Here is a 23533-nt window from a genome sequence, read left to right on the forward strand (position 1 = left end):
AGACTGGGAGTATTAATACTTCCACTTGGTGCACAGGTAGTGGCTTTCAGACCTTCCGAGCAGCAACACTCATCCTCTTAAAATGCTATTAAGCATCTGATTGGCAGAACTGAAGGCAGCATTGCATGTGTGGAAATGCTATGATTTTGTAGAAGAACAAGGCATCAGAATACTATTATCTGGACACGGGGATCTCCAAAATGTAGGCCCCTACTGGCAGCTGTCCCATCCTCCACTATCTTCCTCACCACCCAGAACATGCCTGGCATAGAGCAGCCCCTCCCCCAACACCTGTGAAATCAATGTCTCTTGATTTCGGCCACACAGTGATAAATATACACATATATGTAGTATATGTATATGTGTTACAACAACATAAAGAAAACCTTCAAAAATCTCAACATATCAGTATTTTTTCCTGTAAGCCACGTTAGCCCGGATGCTGTGGAGGAGCTTTTTTCCACACCCATTTCTGGATCTCATTCCTTTAGCTCTATTATAATCTGCCTCAAATCTAAGAACTGTTGGTAACACCTCTTAACCGGGGCTACTGTGTGTGAGATCTCAGCCCTCCAATCTGTTCGTACCCCTGATACATTCTCCTCCCATCACTTTTCAGCTTTGTGGTCTTGATCAATTTCCTATCTCATGCACATTCATCCTTCTGCCACTCTGATCTCACCTCCCCGCCCCCCCACCCACGCCCACCTGCAACGGCTCCGCCGAGTCCACACTGCACAGCCTGGTGTCTGAGACTCAGGGCTGTGGCCTATGAATCTCAGACTCTCATGGAACGCCCCTGCTCTGGATCAACCTACCTCCTCAGCATGCCCCAGGCACACCTTATCCTTTTCCCTTAGTGCCAGTTTCCCGAATCCTATACAACTTTCAGGCTCCAGCTTTAGGATGTCCAAAAGGGCAGCTTTAGGGAAACACAATGACTCTAGCATTTGTGCCAGATGCTGGAATGTACAGTTTTGTAATAGGAGGTCCCCAGATGGTGTGCTAAAGTTACTGAGGTTCTCCCGGTTGAAAGTCATGAAAGAGAGGAACTCACAACTGTCCAACGTTGCCTGCCTTTGTCTCTTTAGCCTTGCCATGTGTTCTCCGGCTCATAGCCACAGTAATTTACTGATTTTTTTTCTACTGAACGAAGTTGCTTTAAAAAAATGTCTCATGAGCTAGAGTTACCGAGTTCTGCAAACTAGTGTGAACAAACAATTCTGCACATGGCCAGATCTGTTTGGTTACATGTGCACACGAGCTGGCTAGTGAAGAGCCAGTCAGTGTTACACATTCACAGGAGTAGATTTTCATCTGCTCTTCTTGTGTAGCCATGTGGCTTACATTTTATCAATCATGTGATATAAAACAGCTTTTCTTCAATTTAACGAAATATGAGGGAATATCCAGTTCAGGGTCCCTGCAGATGAAATAGCCTCAGATGATATCTCCTCCCCCGACCAGGTCTGTAAACACACACACACAGAGTGACACTGTATAGCTGATGCAAATGGGGCTTGGTGACCACAGTAGGAGCACATTCTTAGGAGGTGGCCCTTCCTCCTGCTGAACTGTGCTCCAGGGAGAAACCTCAGGCACGTAAGGCCTGCCCAAGCCAGATCCTCGGCAGCCTCAGAGGAGGCCTGGAGACCATGACAGTGTCTGGTGAGTGGTGGCGGGCAGTGAGGAAGAAGTTTCTGCAGTGTCCCTTGTCACACCACCTATGCATGGATTTTGGGAAAGGAAAAGGGCATCTAATCCAGTGAGTCAGTTTGCACCTAAGGATGTTGAGTGGAGGGAAAAGGGAAGGAAGAGAGGAACATTGGGAGTATGACTGTACTTACTGCTATACCAGAGGTCCTAGCTCTGGACTGGATATATTTTAGGTCACAATAATACTCAATGTTCCTTTATACCAACTGACCTTATTTGTATATATTTTATTATAAATATATAAATAAGTATAAAAATAAAAAAATACATATATAAATAAATTTGTATATATTTTATTTATATGTGTATTTTATTATAGATTATAATATATTATATATATTTACATATATATTTATATATGTATTATATGTATATAAGTGGGTTAGAAAGAGCTTTTTTTTTTAAAGATTTTATTTATTTGTCAGAGAGAGAGTACAGGCAGGGGTGCAGCAAGGCAGAGGGAGAAACAGGCTCCCCACTGAGCCAGGAGCCTGATGTAGGACTCAATCCCAGGACCCTGGGACCATGGATCTGAGCTGAAGGCAGCCACTTAACCAACTGAGCCACCCAGGTGTCCCTGGAAAGAGCTTTTTTAATCAGACAACAATTTTAGAAGCTGTTGCATAAAAATTAAAAAGAGTGAACACCCCAATGGGAGAACAGTTCAGTATTTGAGGTATATCCTTATCACAGAATATTACACAGTCATTAAAAAATGTAAAATAAATCTACAAGGGGTTCTTACTATGTATTGTTACATGAGAACACAGAAGTGCATGGAATAACCTATTTTTGAAAACCTATGATTGTAAAAGGTGCTGAGCACATCAGTGTGAACAATGTTGGCTAACTGGTTGGAACAGGAGAAATGAGGAAGGAAGAGAGTAATGGAAAATAAGCAAAAACAACTATTAAAAATAAGACAGTCCATGATAAAAATCAAGAATTATATAAAATTATGCATATGTAAGTATATATTTGCATGAAAATGCAATGGAAGAATGGTTACTAAAATGTTGGAGGTGTGCTATCTCAGGGTAAAAATATTTCAGGGGATTTTACATTCTTCCTTATACTTTTTTGCATTTTACTAAGGAAATACATAACCAAAATAATGATTTTCATTGAGGAAAAATTTTGAATTACTCACTAACACGGGCAGCATGAAAATAAGGTTTCTAAGTCTTCCTAGACAAAAGATGGCACATCTAATAGAATTTTGAATCATTCACGACTAAAAGGGGTTTTCACAATCTTTTTTCAAAACGGAGACAGACCGCAAAGTCCAAAATTAATGATCATCATAAACACTTTAAGCATCTTTAAGGCAGGGCTTAAATTTAATTTTTAACACAATTTCCCAAAGGCTCCAAGCACTCTGAGTGCTCAATCAATCCTCATTAATTGACAAGCACATTTTAAATCTCATGAATTATTACATCAAAGATGCTATTATCTGATATACAAATGCTATTAAAAAGTAGAATCTCATCTAAAAATGAATATGAGAGCTGAAGCAGCTCCAGTGAAAATAATTTAACTATGAAATTTAATCTGCCACAAAAGAAGTAATAAGGGCGCCTGGGTGGCTCGGTTGGTTAAGCGACTGCCTTCGGCTCAGGTCATGATCCCGGAGTCCTGGGATCGAGTCCCACATCGGGCTCCCTGCTCGGCAGGGAGTCTGCTCCTCCCTCTGACCCTCTTCCCTCTCGTGCTGTCTATCTCTCATTCTCTCTCTCTCAAATAAATAAATAAAATCTTTAAAAAAAAAAAAACAAAAGAAGTAATAAAAGTAACACATAACAAATTTTTTTTCATCTTGCCCCTGGTCATATTAAACGTATCTAGTTTTGCTACCTTCATTCCTGTAGCCTCAGGAATGCACACCCCCCAACGACTGTCCACTCAATATCATTAACTTTTGCTTTTTATGGCAGATACAAGATTCATGACATTAGTTACCCATCCTCATGAACAATATCCAGTCTTTGAAACTCTGAAGATTAAAACTCTGCCTGTTAAAATTCTGATGACAGCCTGCAATTGTTTTGCAGAGTGAGGCTACCTTTTTATTCTCCTAGGCCTGCCTTCCCTGTGGATAGCAGAAATGGACACTGAAGCTGTGTAGAGAGATGCTCTTTGAATAGCCATGGAATAGCCTTTCCAGGCGAAATGGGCACACATGGGGTGTCGGGGGGGCAGTGGCTTCTTCTCTTGATCCCTAATGCCAGGTACGCCTACCTGGTTGTTGGTGACAGCCCACCTGTTACCTGTTACACCCACCTGGCAGGTAACTGATACTAGGGAACATGAAAACTATTTTTACACATATAACTTGTTCAAGTAAAATACTTACTTGGACTAGTAAGTGGCCTGAGTTAGGCAAACAGGTACCACATTTCTTGGTGTTCTCATTTATTTGCTTTATCAAATTCATCAATATCTCCACAGCATCTTTGCTGATCATTTCATTGAGAAATCGTGGATTTCCAGAAATGAATTTGATAGCCCCCATACAGTATAAAAAAGCGTCAGTGTTAGTTTGCAGATCTTCACTTCTCAGGACCTCCAATAATGATTCTGTCAAAAAGATGAATTATTACAAATGTGTAAGAACTCGAGAGAGACATTTTAAAGCACTTGTATGTGAACATCAAATACAATTTGTAAAACGTTAGTACTACCTTCAAATGCTTGTTAAGTGTTACTCATGTGGTAAAAAGAGATAAGCTTATTTGTAGCTAAGACAAATCTCTAATAATAATGACAGTGAAAGGATGGGATTATTGGGGCGCGTGGGTGGCTCAGTTGTTAAGCGTCTGCCTTGGGCTCAGGTCATGATCCCGGGGCCCTGGGATCGAGCCCCACATCGGGCTCCCTGCTCGGTGGGAAGCCTGCTTCTCCCTCTCCTACTCCCCTTGCTTGTGTTCCCTCTCTCTCGCTGTCTCTCTCTCTGTCAAATAAATAAATAAAATCTTAAAAAAAAACGAAAGGATGGGATTATTAATATATAAATAAGAACACATTCTTTTAATTAAATGCCACTTCTTGTCTCTTACTAATATTTACCAACCTTTATTTTTAGTTACAAAAATGTTGAGTTATTAGAGGACAATTGATAGTTGAGACAATTTAAGAGTTAAATTTCAACAAACTTTTGAGGATATACTGGTTGCTGTATGAATGGGAAATCAATCAAGACAGGGTCTTTTAAGAAATCTCAATCACCACAGAAAGGGATACTTTGAAGATAACATCCACTGTTTCCTGAGACAACTTAAGAACATCCATCTGAATAGCATACAACTACTTCATTTTAGGGGTAACCCAGGCAATTCTGATAAGGTTAATCATGCCTCTTTCACATTTAATTTTATTAATGTCAGTGTGATCATTTGTCAGAATCTTTCTTTGTCCCTTTCTTTGTCAAAAAAGAGATCATTTATCGTAGGTCGCAAAAAGAGAACTCAGGACATTTTCCATGTTGCTGCCTTGCCTTAGATCAGCAATGTGAATTCATAAAAAATTTCTATTGAGGTAACTATTTAAGCATCTTAATTATTTAAGGGTGTATCAAGACTTAAACAGTATTAGCTAGGAAGGTAGAGTGTAATCAAATTTCTCTACCAACATATCTGAAACACATCTGAGACACTTTGATGTCAAATGTCTATAACAGCTGTCTTCCAGTTTGTCTTCCAAGTTTGAGTCATTCCTACTCCATCAAAAGCCCCAAAATTCCAGTTATTTCAAATACCATTAAATGTATTTTGTCTGATAATCAATCTGAGACCAGGAAATGGATTTTTAAGTAGGGAACACTTGATAAAGTCACATAATGTTACTACAGTCTCTCATGGTTCATCTCCCCCTCCGATTTCCCCCGCTTCATTCTTCCCCTCCTGCTATCATCATCATCTTCTTCTTCTTCTTCTTCTTCCTTCTTCTTCTTCTTTCCTCTCCTCTCCTCCTCCTCCTCCCCCTCCCCCTCCCCCTCCCCCTCCCCCTCCTCCTCCTCCTTCTTCTTCTTCTTCTTCTTCTTCTTCTTCAACATATAATGTATTATTTGCTTCGGAGGTACAGATCTGTGATTTAAAACAAACAGCCAACTATCCTTCTCGGCTCCAAAGGATACATTAAACAGAATGTGGAAAACACAGAGAAGGACAGACAAAAACTAGGCATCATGTAACTTCTGGATATTATGAGAAAATAAAATATTCTAGCTACCATTAATGATAACTTTGCTCCCCAAACTTCTCACTTGTACTCAAGGGCAACATTTACTCAGTGGTAGCACTGAATGATACTCACCTAGAATGCTGTCATTTTCAATCAGAGAGTCATTCTTCTCACTCCTGCTAATTTTAAATATAAGTTTGCAGACATTAAGAAGATTCTTTCTACTCACTTTAAGCTGCAGAGAAAGAAAACACATTTTTATTGCAGAGGGAAATAAAGACGCACTATCATTTTTTAACACAAACATCTATTTTTAAAGTGCTGCAAGGATATTTTTTAAAACATAAAGAACAAGTCTAAGCTTAGGCTCCATATTTGCCAACTATAGTATTTCATTAACTCACAGTAAATACAGTATAAATGGTCCTTAGGGTACGCACACTTTACTGATAAGCATTTAGTTCTTACTTCATAAAGTCTCATCCTTATACATGAGATTATTAGTTACTTTTTAAAGAGTATATGAGGATAAAAGGGGGGAGGATGTTGATAAGTTTAATTAAATGGAGTAATTGCTTTAACACACAAGAGTACAGGAAGACGGATACCAAAATTTCCGATTAGACTAACTTAGAAAAGAATAACTAGAAGGGGTGAAGGAAAGAAAAGAAAGGGGGAAGGTATGATTCTTTTTATTATAAAAAAACAAAAAAGCAGTAATTTTTTGATTAGATAATACATATATATTTATTTTTCAGGCTATATCTGAAATGCTTTGAGATAATAGCAAATAATGTTCAAAATTTAAAATTACCTTCTAAATCCTACAAAAATATTCTAGTAAATTAAACATAGGGGCAATAAGGAAGTATACTTTTTATAAAAAAGCACAGTAGAGGGGGACTAACTACATCAAATAGACTCAATTCACTGTATATTTATCTAAAGTGGTAAAAATTAAAAATTAAAAATATCCTAAGTGTCCGATATTAGAGAATAATTTAATAAACTGTGGAACAATACCATTCATATCAAGCAGTCATAGAAAGTGTAACTGTGAAACCATGTTTAAAAAAAAGATGTTTATGTGGCGCCTGGGTGGCTCAGTAGTTAAGCATTCGCCTTCAGCTCGGGTCATGATCCCAGAGTCCTGGGATCAAGCCCCACATCAGGCTCCCTGCTCAGGGGGAAGCCTGCTTCTCCCTCTCCCACTCCCCCTGCTTGTGTTCCCTCTCTCGCTGTGTTTCTGTCAAATAAATAAATAAAATCTTAAAAAAAAAGACATTTATAACCTATACTGTAAGATGGGAATATTATATGCCGTCATTGCAAGAATGAAGTTATCTGAACAAATAAATATATCTGTGTGAAAAGGATGAGCATATGGGTCATTATTTTATCATTAAAAAGCATCTTTAAAATTATCTTTGATATTGTTTATTAATGACTTTCCAGTTAGTTAAAAAAAAAAGATAATGGAATTTGTCAGACATGTTTTTAAAGATTCATTCTGTGTTTGATCCACAAATATTAATGAGCTCCTGCTGTGTACCAGGCACAGTGCTGTTCACTGCAGGAGACACAAGGATGAACATGGTCAGCCCGGCGCCCAAAGGGCAGAGGGAGGGAAGCGTTATCCACAGAGCAGTTTCCATCTGCCTTCCTGCTCTGGGCCCTGGACAGGTTATCCCAGAGCAACCTTGCAAACTAGGAGTTCTTTCCATTTTGCACCTTGGGAGTCTCTGTAAGTATTAGAAATGCAGACTCTCAGGCCCAGGCCAGCTCTGCTGGATCAGAATCTGTATTTTAACAAACTCCCCAAAGATCCAGTACTTGTGCAAGTCTGAGAAGCTCTGTTGTGGAAGCATCGGAAACTGTTACATGAGGCAGGATGGTCATTCCTTCTGTTCTCAGGAGGAAAAAAGGAAATGGAAATTAGAAAAAAAATGTAATGCTTAGGGGTTTCAAAAAATTATTTAAAAACCCAGAAGATAAGCTGACTAAAGAGAATAGAAATAAAATCTATATCAATGGAAATCAATGTTGCCCTTAATACTCGGGAATATATTTTAATCAGTTAACTATCTTCCGCTACACTGTGAGCCTGTGTGTGTGTGTGTGTGTGTGTGTGTGTGTGTGTGTGTGTGTGTGAGACAGTAGCATGGGTTATGTACTTAATAAAATGTGCTGAATAAATGAATGACTACAACTAACCTCACCCCCCACCCAAGTCTTCTATTTTTAGTGAAAAGCGACAAAGGGAAAATGACAACAACTCATGTCCGGGTTCTCATTAAAGATCAAACAAACAAAAACCCGACAATTTCCAAGCCTGCTATGAGGTCAGTTTACATTCAAAGCACATTCCTATACCTTCTCTTTCAGTAACTGTAAAAAGTATGACTCTGGGACATGAAAATATAATAAAATATTAAATCATATGCAAGGAACATAGACAACCTTACATAAAAGAGCTCTTCCCCCCACCCTGACCGTCTCCTGCACTGTGCTTCATATTCTGCTCTCAGCAGCACCCCCTCCAACACCCCAGTCCCCCAGGTTCTCTGCGTGCTCACAGCCTCTTCTGCTACAGCACCAGCCGGGAAGGCAGGGGGTTGTAGTCACTTGTATTACCAACATCAAGAGTCCCTGGCACAGACTAAGTTCTTGTAGAGGGGTAGTTTACTTCTTACATTAAAAATAGCAGTCTTTTCTCTTTGAAGCAAATTTGGAAAATTAAGGAGAAGTTTAAAAACACTTATACTACTACCACCACTATATATAATCACTGTTGACAGGCCGGTGGGGTTTCTTTTCTGTTTTTTTTACCCCTGTATAGGGCACTAGATTTCCCCTCCTGAATATAGTTGCATTCATTGCATATATGTGTGCACTCAAAAAATTCTTAATATAGACTGAAACATTTTTGTAAGATCCTTTGACACAAAGGTTAAAATTAAACGGCTGTCTGGCAAAACCCCCAACTTACTTAACCAAAAACATGCAAGAAATCAGAAGAACTGACATTAGGCTCACTGAATGTTTTTAACCATAAATAATTTTTTTAAAGATTTTATTTATTTATCTGTCAGAGAGCGAGCACAAGCACAGGAAGCTACAGAGGGAGAGGGAGAAGCAGGCTCCCCATTGAGCAGGGAGCCCGACGCAGGGCTTGATCCCAAGACCCTGGGATTGTGACCTGAGCCGAAGGCAGACGTTCAACTGACTGAGCCACCCAGGCGCCCCTAACTATAAATAATTTTAAATGTCTGAATTTTAATACTAAACTGGTAGGTAAAATATTGGCAGAAACTAGAGAAGATATTAAAAACATCTTAGTTCCATATATCTTTTTTGTTTGTTTGCCGATTTTTTTTTTTTTTTTTTACTTTTTATGATGTGGTCTTTTTATTTTTTTTTAAAGATTTTATTTATTTATTTGACAGAGAGAGAGAGATAGTGAGAGCAAGAACACAAGCAGGAGGAGTGGGAGAGGGAGAAGCAGGCTTCCCGCCGAGCAGGGAGCCCGATGTGGGGCTCCATCCCAGGACCCTGAGATCATGACCCCATCTGAAGGCAGACGTTTAGCGACTGAGCCACCCAGGCGCCCTGACGTGGTCTTTTTAAAACATATAGAATTCCATTCAGCAAGGCCTTATGCGAAAACAATACCTTGCCTGGAACGTTAGGGCAGATTCAGGTAGCAGACGGGAAGTTGGGCTTGATGGCCTTGAGGGTCCCTCCTGACCTGGTTCTGCGGTTAATCAGAAGGAGCAGACAGCCCATCTCTGCACCCTGGAGGGCAGCCTAGTCAGAATCGCCCCTGACTCAGCAAGGCAGTCAATGTCACACAGAGAGCTCTATCTAATCAGATTGAGTTCAGAACGTGATCACTGTCTGGGAGATCACCTAGCCTTTTACCCTAAAATAGTTACATTGTGTGGTGTATATTATTGATTTGAGTGGCACCTTTAATAACCAAAATAATATTTTCTTGGCAAAGCCCTGATGAACTCATGGCATTTTCCTCCTCATTTATCTATTTTCTGGCTTGGCATGGAGCAAAATGTCTGGGACCCAGATGAAAACCCACAGACAACGGATCCCTCAGCAGCTGGTAGCTTGGGCCTCCCCAGGGCAGCTACACTGGTAGGGCCTTCCAGCCTCCCCCAGGGGCTCTCCCAGGCCAAGGGGCACCCCAAATCCAGGGCCAGAGAGGAAATGGGACAAACATGCAGATATCTTTTCACCTTTACCTACCACTTTTTTTCTTTTTCAAGTTTTTATTTAAATTCCAGTTAGTTAACATAAGTCTACCTATCACTTTTAACTTCAGCTATCTCTGTGGCTTATGCTCTTTTTTGTTACATTAAAGCTGATGGATCAGTTACCCCCAATGAGGAGATTAAAATACGACTCAAATCACTATTTTAAAGAAGTATTACTTTTTGAGTCATATTTCATATCACAGTTTTTTTTAAAGAGGGTGAATAGTTTGTGATGACAGCTAAATAAGAATGTAGCTTCTCCAAAAAAATTACATAGAGTATGTAGTCAGAATATTCTGCTTCATGAAAGACATCAAAATAAGGAACAGTGGGCATTCTTACTGAGCTCTTCTTAGTAAGTATGCCAACACTTACCTTCACTGTGTACTTTCAGATTTTAAATTATATGTGTTAACATAATAGCTTTTACTTTTATGAAACCAGGTAAACAAAGCTTCATTCATTTGTTTTAGCGGCTCTTTTAGAAAGTTCTCTAATAACTGTGTCTTATCTTTTGTTTCCAACTGCTTATGGCTATGACAACAAAGTGTTCCCCTCAAACAATGATATCATTTTGTTTGAGACAGAGTTTATACAGACTTTTATTTGGTGTCTGGCCTTTTCTTCTAACACCTCCCGGGAGCCTTCTGTTGCCACCTTCCCATGACCACATGTTTCTCTGTTTCACACTGGTTCATAAAGCACCTGGCCAGTGTATCCATGGCCCAGGTTACCCTCAGTTACTTATTAAATCATGGGGCAGAATCAAGCACCCAGCAGAAACCTTAGGGCAGAAACCACAGGTTGTGTTCTCTGATACCGATCTCCAGTCAAGCTACTTGAGAAACTGTTTTGAATGTATTTGCCTGTTGTCACCTTTTTTAAAAAAACCTAGCCACAGTCCAAATGTAAGAGTTTATTTGAACATTTTCCCCGTAGCCTTCCAGGTCAGCCTTCGTTCCTTAGATAGGGTTCCTAATCAAATTCAGAGATGTCAATTTATTACCTTGGTTTTTTTTCAAGATTCTCAATGAACACATTGCATTTCTACTCTTCTTTATAATATTTACAAATAAAGCATTAAGTAAAACTTTTATGTGCTACAGTCTACTAGACCAGAGGAAAGAAAAACTTACTGCTAGAATAATTTTTGCAAGTTTAAGGCTGAGCAAGTCTGAACCAATATCAACTAGTTTATACAGGGTCTTCAGGAGAACACTTCTTCTCTTAAATTTATTTCCAAGCATGTTTCCTTCCTCTAAAGCGTGATGAAGTTGTGTGCAAGAAGCACAAATCGTTTCAATGTTTTCTTCTGTCAGAGCAAAGAGAGTAAAGTAGCACTTACTAATTAAGGTCAAGTTTTCAAGTGTGTCAAACACAGCATTAAGTAAAACCCCACAATTATTTCCCCGAACATCTTCAAATTCCTGAACTATGTTTTTTCCCTTCTCTTGCAATTTCCATCTACCTGATTTTTTTTTCACCTCATTGATCCACCTCCTACCATGTTAACTTATTTACCCATCAGTCAGCTTATCTAGAACACACAGTCTTTCAAAGAGCGTATTAAAGTATGGAATTGCACCGATTCCAGATGGCCTGCTTTATTCCAAATGCCCTCTACCTCACGGTGCTCGCTTCAGTCTCAGGGAAGCCCACCACTGTGTCTCCACCTCCAACCCTTTGGGACATAGTTCCTCTGGCCTAGAATGTTCTCCTCACCTTCATTCCTACTGATTTGGGTCCATCAAGGCTCTGTTTACATTCTGGCCCCTCCAGAAAAGATGTACCATTCCACATTCAACAAACATTACTTGGTACTTTGTTGTTTTTCACATACCTATGTATGTTGTGTTCCGTGTCCAGTGCCCTCAAGCAGATGTCATGCTAAGTGAGGAGGAATTGTCTTTGTATCTTTGTATCAACAGAGCATGGTTCAGTTAGAATACTGTATGGACAACCTATAACATAGTTTAATGTGTGTTCGTTTTCTAATATATCTGCTGATGAAAACAATGATCAATATTTTTCTATGAGAACAATGCTCACTATCTGAGAAACGAGGGCTCAAAGGGAACAAAAATCTCAAAAATGCCACCTCATCCACTGTTACTTGCAAGGGGTTATTACAAGAGAGGAGAATAAAAAGAAGACTTCAGTTGGGAAACAGGAGAACCCTAGAACATTTTATTTTATAGTGAGAATTCTGAGGACAGCAATCTTTGAAAGTGGTATCCATACCAATAGACATGCAAGGAAGAAAACTAGCACACAAAATGGAACCTGAGGGGAAATATAAGAATCCAAGTCTGAGATATTCAGTTGAAAAATATTATCTGATAGATCCCATCACAAAATTTAAAATTAGGAAACCAATCTTAAATAAATACCATAATGTGCTCTTAAAAGCTCACATAGAGGAAGTGTGCGCCTGAAGAAGGAAATGACTCAGGCCATTTTTAGCTCTTTTCAACAATAACATCTAAGAAAAAATGTTAAACCTCAATAGCTCGGTAACCTTCAATGCCTTTTGGTTATGCACTTAAATAAATGAATTTTTGGGAAATGACTTAGACTAACTTTAAATAAAAGGAAAAACCTGAGCTCTATTGTAAGAACACTTTTGTTTTGTTGTTTTATTCTTCTGTTCTTGGCAGTTTCTTCACAAACCCCAAGTCCAGGCCGTGGGCCCCTCTCTGGCAATGGGGAGACCTCAAGGCATTTTTCTAACACTTCCCTCTACAAACTGTTCAGCCTGGTGGGTTCAACGAGGAGTAGCTGTCGTAGTTTAAAATAAACTAAAAAAGGAAGTTTCATGGGTCAAGTTCTAAACTGTTTTAGAAGTTGTGTGTCAAACACAGTATAATTGTAAATTATATACAAATTAACATAAATAATATACAATATTATTTTTATATACATATAATATATAATATTATATATATTATTGTATTATATATAATATTGTATATTATATATAATATACAATATAATATACAAATATATAACAAATTAAATTATAAACAAATTAACTCTTTATACCAGTTGGTTCATTATAAATGCTGTAGAGCCTCAAAAGACAACTTGAACTTAAGAGTTTTCAAGATTCTCAAGGGGCTAAAGCTAGTGGGTAAAAGTTGGATAAGTAATAGACAGCAATGTAGCCTCAAAGTAACATCTCCCCATAAGATACTTATTAATTACAAAGGGGAACATAGTAACTTTACAGTGGAAAAGCCTGGACACCACCTTCCCCAAGTGATCAAAATTCCCATCCCCAGTAAGAGATCAGAGCAGAGTCATGTGCCTACTGCTATGAGGCACTGAGAAGGACACAGCATCACTCATGCCATATACCTGCCCCAAATGCCTCAAGTGGATCAAAGTGAGAGAAAATACCAGACCAAACTCATTTGTGGGGGCAGTCTATAAAATAATTGGGCTGTACTCCTCAAATACATCAAGATCATGAAAAGAGATATGACAAATAACTTGAACTTATGATCCAGGATTTTCTTTTTCTATAAAGGAAATTATTAGGATAACTGGCAAAATCTGAATAAGGTTTGTATAGTATGGTATGGTAGTTTCCAGATATGTCACAGAATGTCCTTGTGTCTTAAAATATATGTTAGAGTACTAGGAATATGGGACATCATGTTGGCAACTTGTTCTTAAATGGTTCAAAAAAGGAAAAAACAGTGTGTGTGTGTGTGTGTGTGTGTGTGGTGTGTGTGTGTGTGTGTGTGTGTGTGTGTGTTAGGGGGGTACAGAGAAAACGAGAGCAAGAGGGAGGAAGAGAGAGAGGGAATAATGAAGCAAATGCGGTAAAATATTAATATTTGGGGACTCGAGGGAAGGGCATACAGGATTTCTTTGTACTATCCTTGACACTTCCCTGTAAGTCTGAAATTACATCAAAATAAAAAGGAAAATAAGAAAGACAGACCCTCAAAAGCTCAAGTAACCCAATCCTGCCACCATTCACTGTTCCTAAAGTTGAGGGGAGAGATGCCATACTTCAGGGCCAACAATCTTCTGAGAAGGGAGATTCATCCACATTCCAAATCCCAAACTCTAGTTCACTTTTTTCTGCTGGTGTCCCCAGAGGTCTCTTAAAATCCTTCAGGCTGAAGACTTCCTCCGGGACAGGCCTTCATGCTACAGGCCATCCTCCCCACTGCGTTCTTCCTAGCATGTTCTCTGTTTTAACCTTTGCTCAGACAGACTGCTCTCCTCACTAGTTTTTGGCCAACGTCTCCTAAAAATAAAGGGCCCAAAGTCAAAATTAGAAACTCCAGAAGGAGAACAGTCATCCATCGGGGTTTTTGAGCTGCCATGGACAGTGATGATGGTCCAGTCTAAACCACCCTCACCTGGCATGCGAACACTGCCACGCATAGAGATTAGGTGGCTGCCCACAGCCACGTGCTTCGTTGGTAGCAATACCAGGACCAGAACCCCTGCCTGGGGCACCTGCAGGAGCCATGAACACAGCCAAGTACTAAAAGGGAGCTGAGGAGCAGTGAGGTTATTTGAACATTTTAGGAAGTAGGTCTTAAGCAGGACTTCCTTGCTTACTGGGGAGGACTTCTTTACCATGCTTCTCCTAGGGTCTCTTCTTGAGCCTATCATGTTGGTTTGCTCATCCATGGAGTACTTGTTCCACAATGCCTAGTGAGGGCTACTGTGTGCTGTGTGCCGGCCTTAGCTGGGGGCCATGACTGTGGCTCCAGAGGAACCCATTTCAACTTCAGAAATGGAATCCCCACGGGGCGGCAAAGGAGAGAAAGCAGGGGCCATTCTCTTGACAAGCTTTCCGTGGGTTGCCTTTGCAGAGACCCATTGATCATGGGCCTTCCCTGCTGGGGAACCTCACAGTGCAAGGGCTGGGCACACCCTAGGCCACCTCCAGCTCTGAGTGGCATTCCCAACAAGTGAGGTAAACCTTAGGAGAGTAGGACATATACATTTGGATCTAGAAAACCATGGGCACACCTCCCAAGGATGCCAGTTTATGAGACTTAGTCAAAGTTTCAGGGACCTGAAATCTGTTTTAATCTTTCACTTTCGTGCATTAACTGCCACCCCAGAGAGTTAAAACCAGCATTTACTTGGGCAGACAGAAGGTGATAATTAATATGTATTCCATGGGGAGTTTTAGAAGTAGGCTCTCTTCCTGAATTTAAAGTATAATTTTTACTCACTAAAAATTAGGTCTACTTGTATTTCATACGTACATTACTGGGTGAATAAAGAGATAACTTCATTTGTTTCTGAACACGTTCACAAAAATGGTAATCAAAGCTTACTAAAGATATCAGGGCAATGGGGAACATAGAAATAGCTAAAGATATTCTCAATTTAAAACAAAAACTTTTTTTGTTACCCTTTTCTAATTCTTGCAAAATTGGTACGATCCTTGTATTCCAAAAGACTTCATCTACTTCTATTTCTGTTTCCTTTTCTTGCACGTCGCCTTTTGAGACTGCAAAAGAAATCCAGATCAGGAGAAAGCCGTGAACAAGGAGGTATACCTGGGGTACCATCACAAGTCTTTGTTGTTCATCACTAAAATTAATCAGCTCTGGAATTAAATTACACCTCACCCCCTAAGCCCAACTAATTCTAATTAGAACTACATGTCTTTTAATCAAATTACCCCACATCAAACTCAGATAAGATCATGTAAATAAATCAGAACTTTAAACTCTGGTTAGGACACTGCATTGATGTCTTAAGCTTTGGAAATGTTGGAATTGTTGTCAGTAAGGCAAATTAAATAGTTTGTTGTTTTTTTTTTAAGTAAGCTCTATCCCCAATGTGGGGCCTGAACCCATGACCCTGAGATCAAGGGGTCACACACTCCACCAACTGAGCCAGCCAGGTGCCCCGTACTGCAAATAGTTTGAATTATTTTTTATTTAAACTTACCATTCTGTAATGTGGGATAAATAGAAAACTATAAATATGTAAAGAATAAGGATTTTGAAAGTGTTTCATGAAAACTTTTCTGAAAAGGAAGGCCTTCAGAGAGGCTCTCTTTCCTATACAAAATGAAATGGCCACATCATTTTAAGGCCACTGCTATTAGCGCCAAGTGAATTTGTGTGGGGTAGTGGGAAAAGCCTGTGCTTGGGGTGCTGACAGATTTCAGTTCAAATCACAGCTATTGTATTGATGCACTGGTTGGCTGGGGTCTGGCTTCTTATCCTTTCTGAGCCTCATCAGTGAAACAGAGATGAAAATCTTTGCCTTTGGGGTTCTGAGAATTAAAAGACATGATACAGGTAAAGCTCAGAGCCCAGGGTCTGGGACCCAGGAACACTCAATAAACGTGAATTTCATTTTCCTGATTAAAAAACAACAGGCCACCACGGTCTGAAGTTCATCTGGCTGCACGATACCACTGAGTCATCAAGATTCAATGCTGCCCGGGAACTTAGGCTCTAGAAAATGAAAAGCTAGTTGCCATTGGCTGGGTCCTTTAAGAGGCAGCGTGTCTCTACTTAATTTTAATAACATAACAAGGAGGTCCCCAAGTTATCTCCATTTTCCAGATGAAGAAAGTGGGGCTCAGGGGCATTAGGCTACCTGCCCAAGGTCATACAGCTCCATGGCCCTTGCTCTTGAACTCTATGCCATTCCACCCCACAGCAGAAACAGTAAACTGAAAGTTGGCTTTGGAGGGCAGTGTGCATCATATTAGAAACTACAAATCATGATTACATTTCACAGAGGAAATACCCCACTATCTAAAGCACAGACCATGTAGCTGGAGGGGGCACCGCAGTGTGGACTCTCAGGAGCAATGCTAAAGACAGCCTCCCTTCTCCCTTCTGCTCCCTCCCCATAAGGCCCTCTCATGGCACCCAGTCTGTACTGCTTCAGAGTCTGTACCTGCCCAGAGTGGACCCGGTACCAATCATTCAAATGCCCACAGCGGGTGCCTAGATCCCCAAAATGTCACACAAAGAGTTAGAAATGATAGGGACAATCAGGGTTTCATAGAAAGAGAGCAAGAGAGCAAGAGCAGTGAAAAGGCAGATGGCCTATACAGTTTTAGGTTATTTTAACTGGAGAAAAAAGAAAGACCAGACAACCAGGGAGGCCTGTGATAGCATAGGTTCTAGAATCACTGTCTGGGTTTGGAGCCTAGCTCTGGGGTTGACTGTGGGCAAGTTGCATCACTTTTCCTCTATAAAATGAGGTAACGATGGTCATCTCCAAGTATTGGGATGATGGGTTAATTTCTTTTATGTGTGCCTGTATTTTCCTAAACCTCTCATGCATTTATGTTACTCTTGAGAAGAAAAAAAATATACAATACATATTAAACTTCCCAAGCATGTGGTGATGATGTCACCCAGAAGCAGGAAAGCTATGCGATTTACCCATCCCTTCCAGTGTGTAGGCCTTCCTCTAACACTCCACGCTGGAAACAGCCACCCCAGGTGCAGTGAGTCCAGGCTTGCTTTTTCTCAAACCTTCCTGACACCAAAAGAGGACCATACACACTGGGTGTGAGGAGTCCTTGAGCAGAAAAAGTAGATAGAGAGGGGTTGGCAACAAAGCTGTAATTCAGCAGTGTAGGTGTGCTGTCTACAGCTTTAATAGCAAAGTTTTCCATCATTTGTCTAACCCCTAAGGAAGAATTCATGAATTGCACGGGTGCATTGTCTTTAGGACAGCATCAGTCCCTATCGGTACAGGTTCTCAATCCCTTATCCAAAGCCTTTGGACCAGATGTAGTTTGGGAATAAAAAAGATTTTGAATTTTAATAAGGCAATAGGGTGAACACACTGCATATCATGCATCACCCCCGGTAGGGTCTTCTGGGGTGGTGCCCTGCACCAGGGTTCGTGCATATTTGCAAGAAACAAAACAAAGACTATTCTCAGCCTCCCATCAGCTCAGCTCAGGCATTGCTACTAAATGAGTTTGAAAAACACTTCAGCTTTCAGAGCCTTCCCAAGCTTCAGTTTTGGGATTTCAGAACTGCAGATAATGGATGGGAGACCACCATCTCAATCTTTTGGGTCATTACTTTTATGAGTCTACCCTAACTTTGATAAATTACAGGTATGGACTCAAAAAGTAAACCTGAATATTCAAGCAGGATAAAACCCATGGTTGTTCATATTCTCAGGTATCTGCCCAAGTCCAAAGCATGGGAATACAGTCAACATATATCAAGGCAAGTGAAAAGCCAGAAGATAATAAATCAGACAAATAACTTAATCACCAAATATTTACGGCACACTTAAATTTTACTAGAAATACAGACTCCAAGTCCAATAAGTTCAACTCAGCATTTTTACCTCCTGTGCAATATGCTCTCTAATGAATAGTTCTATGAGGAACCACGATTATCAATCTGTTTCTTAGGACAAACAAAATCAATAATGCGCTCACCCCAGGAAGAGTGGAATTACAGGGGTGAGCCAGAAATCACAGAGTTGTTTATTTAACCTTGGCAAAGCAAAGGCCCTTGCAGGCCCTTCTGAATGGTTCTAAGCCTTGTTCCTTCTCAGAGCAGAAGTCAGCCAGACACTGTGGCATAAGGGTTCTCCCAAGAATCGCAGGGCGAATGGTTGTTTCCAGCCACGACCTTTTCTGCATCTCCACCCACTCACCTACCTCCTCCAACTCTGCTTTCTGCAAAAATCCCATTTTCTATAACTAAACCACTCTCCACTCCAGCATCTGAAGCATGGAATCCTGTGACTACTCTTGAAGATCTACAAAAATTAAAGTTTGCTTCAGTCTTGGGCAACAATCTAATATTTTAGAAAGCACTTTCATCTAGGTTCACAGTTTGCTAAATATAAAAATTATGATTCAACAGGAAATTGGGTAAGTCAAGCAGAAATTTCAGCATGTTTTTGACGATTTTGCTGTCTCAGTGGTTATAGTTTTTAACCACAGCTTTGAGTTCTGGACACAAAAACTTGACACAATGTTTATTGGCTGATGTTTTTAGCAAGTAAATGTAAAATCCTTAGCAACAATGCTGATGCAGAAATCAGTCTAAGATTTTCCTGAGGGTTACAGAAATTCCTGTTGGCCACAAAAGTCATTTTATTGATAAAGAATTAATTTTGAAAGTGATAAAATATTTTTGAACCTGATATTAGTTTGGTTTTATAAAATTTCATGTGTGCAAAAAAAAAAGTGAAAAATATAACAAACACCTGTGTACCCACAAATAGTTTGGTCAAATACTAATGGTATTTTTATCCTCCCCTTTATTTCAAAAAAGTAAACATTACAGATAGAGTTGTCTCCTCTTATCTGTCTCCCTTCCTCCCCCTCCCTCCAAGGGTTACCACCATTCTAAATCAGGTGGTTATTTTTATCATGTTGGACTTTGCATGTCACCACATAGGTCTGTATCCATAAACAACATATGTCATTGCTTTTGCAACTTAACACTTTCATGTAATATTATGTTTGTACTCATTTCAGTCAATATTATAAGTGTGACTGCTATATTTCATTGCATGAATACACTTTGCATCATTTCTAGCCTGTGATTTATATTGTTGTATATTTTTTCTTGAACCAATTAAAGCCCCCAGAGGCTGTCTTCATACATTTAATAGAGTTTCACTTAGGTGAGCAATGATTTTGAACTCGGGTTTTGAACTCAAGAATTATGTTGATGTCAAGCTTTGCGATTTTCTGAATACTTTTACAAAATAATTTCTTGCACGCTCACTAAGACTATAATCTACAGATGTCTGAGGCCCTAGAGCTGGGTAATGGTAAGAATTTTAAGACTGTTGTGAAAATAATAAAAATTTCTAAAAATAAATGTTGACGTGCAGCCAAGTTGGATGAAGTTACTGGAGTTTTCAAACAGTGAGCCAACATGAGACCTCTTCAGTGGAAATGTGAGATGCTTAAGATGAAGAAGTTCTGGAGACCGCTCAGCATACGAGCGCCTTACCTGCTCTGGTTTCAGGTCTGCTCAGGTCTGAGCTGTTGAAACATGATGAAGCTCTTGAACGCCTCTTCCCCTGGTCCCTAGGAGGAAAACGAATACACACAACACTCAGAGCAAAAACCAAAGCATTTCTCTTTCTGTAAGTGTAGAGTCGGCTATATGCAGGTTGTGAAGAAAGCATAGGTGATTGTTTATAAGACGGGGTCTGGTGCTCTATAGTCCTTTAGTCAACATCTGATTTCCAGCTTAGATTTATCTATCAAAAAACAAGACAGAGCTGCTTCACAGTATCAAATACAGTTACTAGAAACAACAACAACAACAAATCCCAAGTTTACTTCGCAAATCAAAAAAAGGAAAAAAAAAAAAACCTGATAAAGGATATATACCACAAGAGGTCACTGTTACAATAAGAAAGAACTCAGGTCTGAGGGACTCAAAAAAGACCAGTGTTTAGGAGCTGGAAGGGACCCCTGCTCTGTCTCCCTGGGCACAAGGAAATTGTTCTCAAATTGATCAGCTGTGCCCCAAGTCACAAAGCAGGGTCGGATCTGGAGACCCACTCTCATAATTTCCGATTCACGGCTCTTTCTATTTCATCACAGAGTGTCCTGTTTCTACTTTAAACAATTCATTAAATTAATATTCTTTGAAAAATGCTTTATTTTTTGAAATAATTTAAATGTGAAAAAATGGAAGGTGAATTCAGGCAGCCCCCAGATGACAAATATTTTGTGTTCCAAAGAAAAGAGTAGCAGTTGGCCAATAGTAGGATTATATTGCCAGGTTTGTTTGGGGTTTTTTTTGTTTTGTTTTTTTTTTTTAAGGTTATATTTAATGTAGAGACCATCCAGGAAGGATACAACTTTTCTTTAGCTAAGCTGACACTTAAAAATACTCACTTTTAAATATCTGTAAACAATTCCAAGGTAAAAAACACTGAGTGCAAGTTTTACAACAGGTTTGTTTTTTTTTTTTTTTTTTGGTCATCAAATAAAAGATTTGCTACAAAAAATCACAAAGAACGCATACACGTGTAGCCAGGGTCACTCACAAACACCCAGATGTGTGCCTGTGCAGCGAGATCCCTGGTAAATGTTCAGTGCTCTATCCTGGCCCTTGGCTTTTACTGCTGCCCAAGGATTAGCTTCTCCAAATACCATTTTTCCCATAAACATGCCCCTTTTTTAAACACTTGATTTAACACTTCTTTTTATCATTTAGTAGAGAAAAGACCAAGCTAATCTTTCCCAAAATGTGTAATTATTTCATACCCTGAAACAATTGCTTTATTTTTACACAGCATAAAAACATAGATCTGGCAGCAAGAGGTGCCTGGCCAATCAAAGAAAGAGTATGGGGATGGGATCTCCTGTGTCAACACTCTCAGAGTTGAGATTCAAATGGAACAGATCTAATCTACCCTATGAGAAGAGAAAATACCGAAAGTTTGACAGGATGTGAAGCCAAGGAAGTTCTCATACTTATCACTCTTAGAAATAACAAGAAAGTCTGAGAACAATAGAGGCAGGGTCTTCTTGTCATTATTGTCCAAAACAACTATTGAAACTGAGGAAAATAGTTTTCAACTAATGGCTTTCTAAAGTCACTGGTCCACACTCTCTGAGTCATGGCCACTGATGAGGTTGCCTCCCTACATACCACATTTGTGTATCCCCAAGTACGGTGTGGGGGGGTGGGGGGTGGGGAAGAAGGGTCCCTCTTCTTAGTGTATACCAAAGCTCAACAGTGCTGGGTCCTGCTGGTTCTCGAGAAGAGCACAGGATTGGGAATTTCTAATACTCCCTATGATCATCATTGTACAGTGGTTGAGCTTGCAGGCTCTGAACCCAAACTACCAGGTCCTGGGTCCAACATTTATCAGCTACATAGATCTGGGTAACTTACTTAAGCTTTTGGCCCTGGTTTTCTTATCTTGACATGAGGGCAATGCCTCCCCTTAGTACAGTGACTGGTACATTTGAAGAACTTAATAATCAATATTGGTTTTCTCTTTTGTTCTGAATCAACAAGCACCTGTCTGAATAGTCCAGTGCTGGATGTTACTGTGATAAAGAACATATAAAGCGTTGCCCTGAAAAAGTCTAAAATCTACTTTGAGGAACTAAGCAACTTTTTTTTAAATGGAAAATTCCAAGGAAGTCTCTAATCAAGTGTTAAATTGTGAAAGCCAGCAGGTTACAAGAACTAGAGGGATGCTGGGAAGGAAGTGATGAGTGAAAGGGAGAAGTGGGCCACAAAGTGGGTCTTAAAAGCATAAAAGTGGAACCAGCAAGTGATAGCACTACTCTCAGGAGGGGAGAAACATGAGTGAAGGTAAAGAGGAACGTGAGCAGCCTGGGACTCAGGGCAGGGGCTAATTGTACAGGGCCAGTAAGGTAGGAATAGGAGGTTTCTGCTGGGGCACATGGGAACAGCTGCCTGAGACTCTGGGGAGAGGCGACGGCCCTGGTCTGATGAGCATAGGTTCTAACACAGGAAGTGATGGGCTCTGGAGTTGTGACAAGAGCATTGAGAAGACTTAGCGACAGGTAACAAGAACTAATTCTTGGGGGGTGCCAGTAGGACTGGAGAAAAAGGAACAAATTGAAGAGATCCTACACATGAAAAGTTGACAGGATTCGTGGTTGATTTCAGGCAGAAGAAAGAGCAGAAGGTAAGCCTGGAGGAACAGGATAGCAGGTTGCCATCAACAGAAACGGGAAGGTTAGGGAGTAGAACAGTTTGAGGAGTGAGACACATGTGAGGTTTGCCATATTGAGTTTCGGATGAAAAATGGAGGATCAGCAAAGGAGATGTGGAAATCAGGGAAAGAGCACTTTTAAAGATCCAAGTGGCACACAGGGACTAGAGTGATCAGGTTTGTGGCTCAAAGACCAGAATCTCAGGACCAAGCCTTGTCAGGTACTTGTGTAAAGGATAGAAAAGAGGAAAAGGAGCCCAAAGGAAGAGGAGAAATAAAATATGTTCTCATGCAGCCCAAGCATTCTGAGAAGGCAAGCATGATTAACAGGTCAAAGATGAACACTGAGGAAGAACTGTCCCATCTGACCAGGGTAAGCCGAACGGGATTTCTGGGGAGCAGGGCAGCTAAAGTCCCACAACCAGAGTAAGGTGGGGAGAGAGACATCAAGAAAAGAAAATCCCCTCTCTGCCCAAGAAGAGAATAGATGGGCTTATAGTTAATGGAGATCTGTTCTCCTATAACTTCTACTCCACGAACCTTCTCAGTTCTATGTACCAATTGAAGCCACATGAAACAAAGCTTTATCCTTCTTCTTCTCAACAATTCTCCACATACTTAAAAATGTGGTGTTCACCACTTAACATCCTCTCCTAGGGTTTAAATCCCATGGTCTTATTAGCTACGTTATCAGCTAATTATGATCACATTTA

The 23533-nt window shown here is 40.0% G+C and overlaps 1 protein-coding gene across 1 annotated transcript in view; it reads right to left on the minus strand.

The window, feature by feature from the left end:
• The window catches only part of ARMC2 (armadillo repeat containing 2), a 104602-nt gene that overhangs the window by 44607 nt on the left and 36462 nt on the right, over positions 1-23533 (minus strand). Inside the window, exons 6-10 of the mRNA XM_028104190.2 lie at positions 20120-20196; positions 15556-15654; positions 11303-11478; positions 6031-6133; positions 4073-4296 (exon numbers count right to left, since the gene is read on the minus strand). Coding sequence (XP_027959991.2) covers positions 4073-4296; positions 6031-6133; positions 11303-11478; positions 15556-15654; positions 20120-20196 — 679 coding nt within the window. The remainder of the gene's footprint in view (positions 1-4072; positions 4297-6030; positions 6134-11302; positions 11479-15555; positions 15655-20119; positions 20197-23533) is intronic.

This window comes from Eumetopias jubatus, unplaced genomic scaffold (genome assembly GCF_037043125.1).
Source record: "Eumetopias jubatus isolate StellerSeaLion01/CBP00866 unplaced genomic scaffold, mEumJub1_p1.0 scaffold_6, whole genome shotgun sequence".
NCBI classification, from domain to species: Eukaryota; Metazoa; Chordata; class Mammalia; order Carnivora; family Otariidae; genus Eumetopias; species Eumetopias jubatus.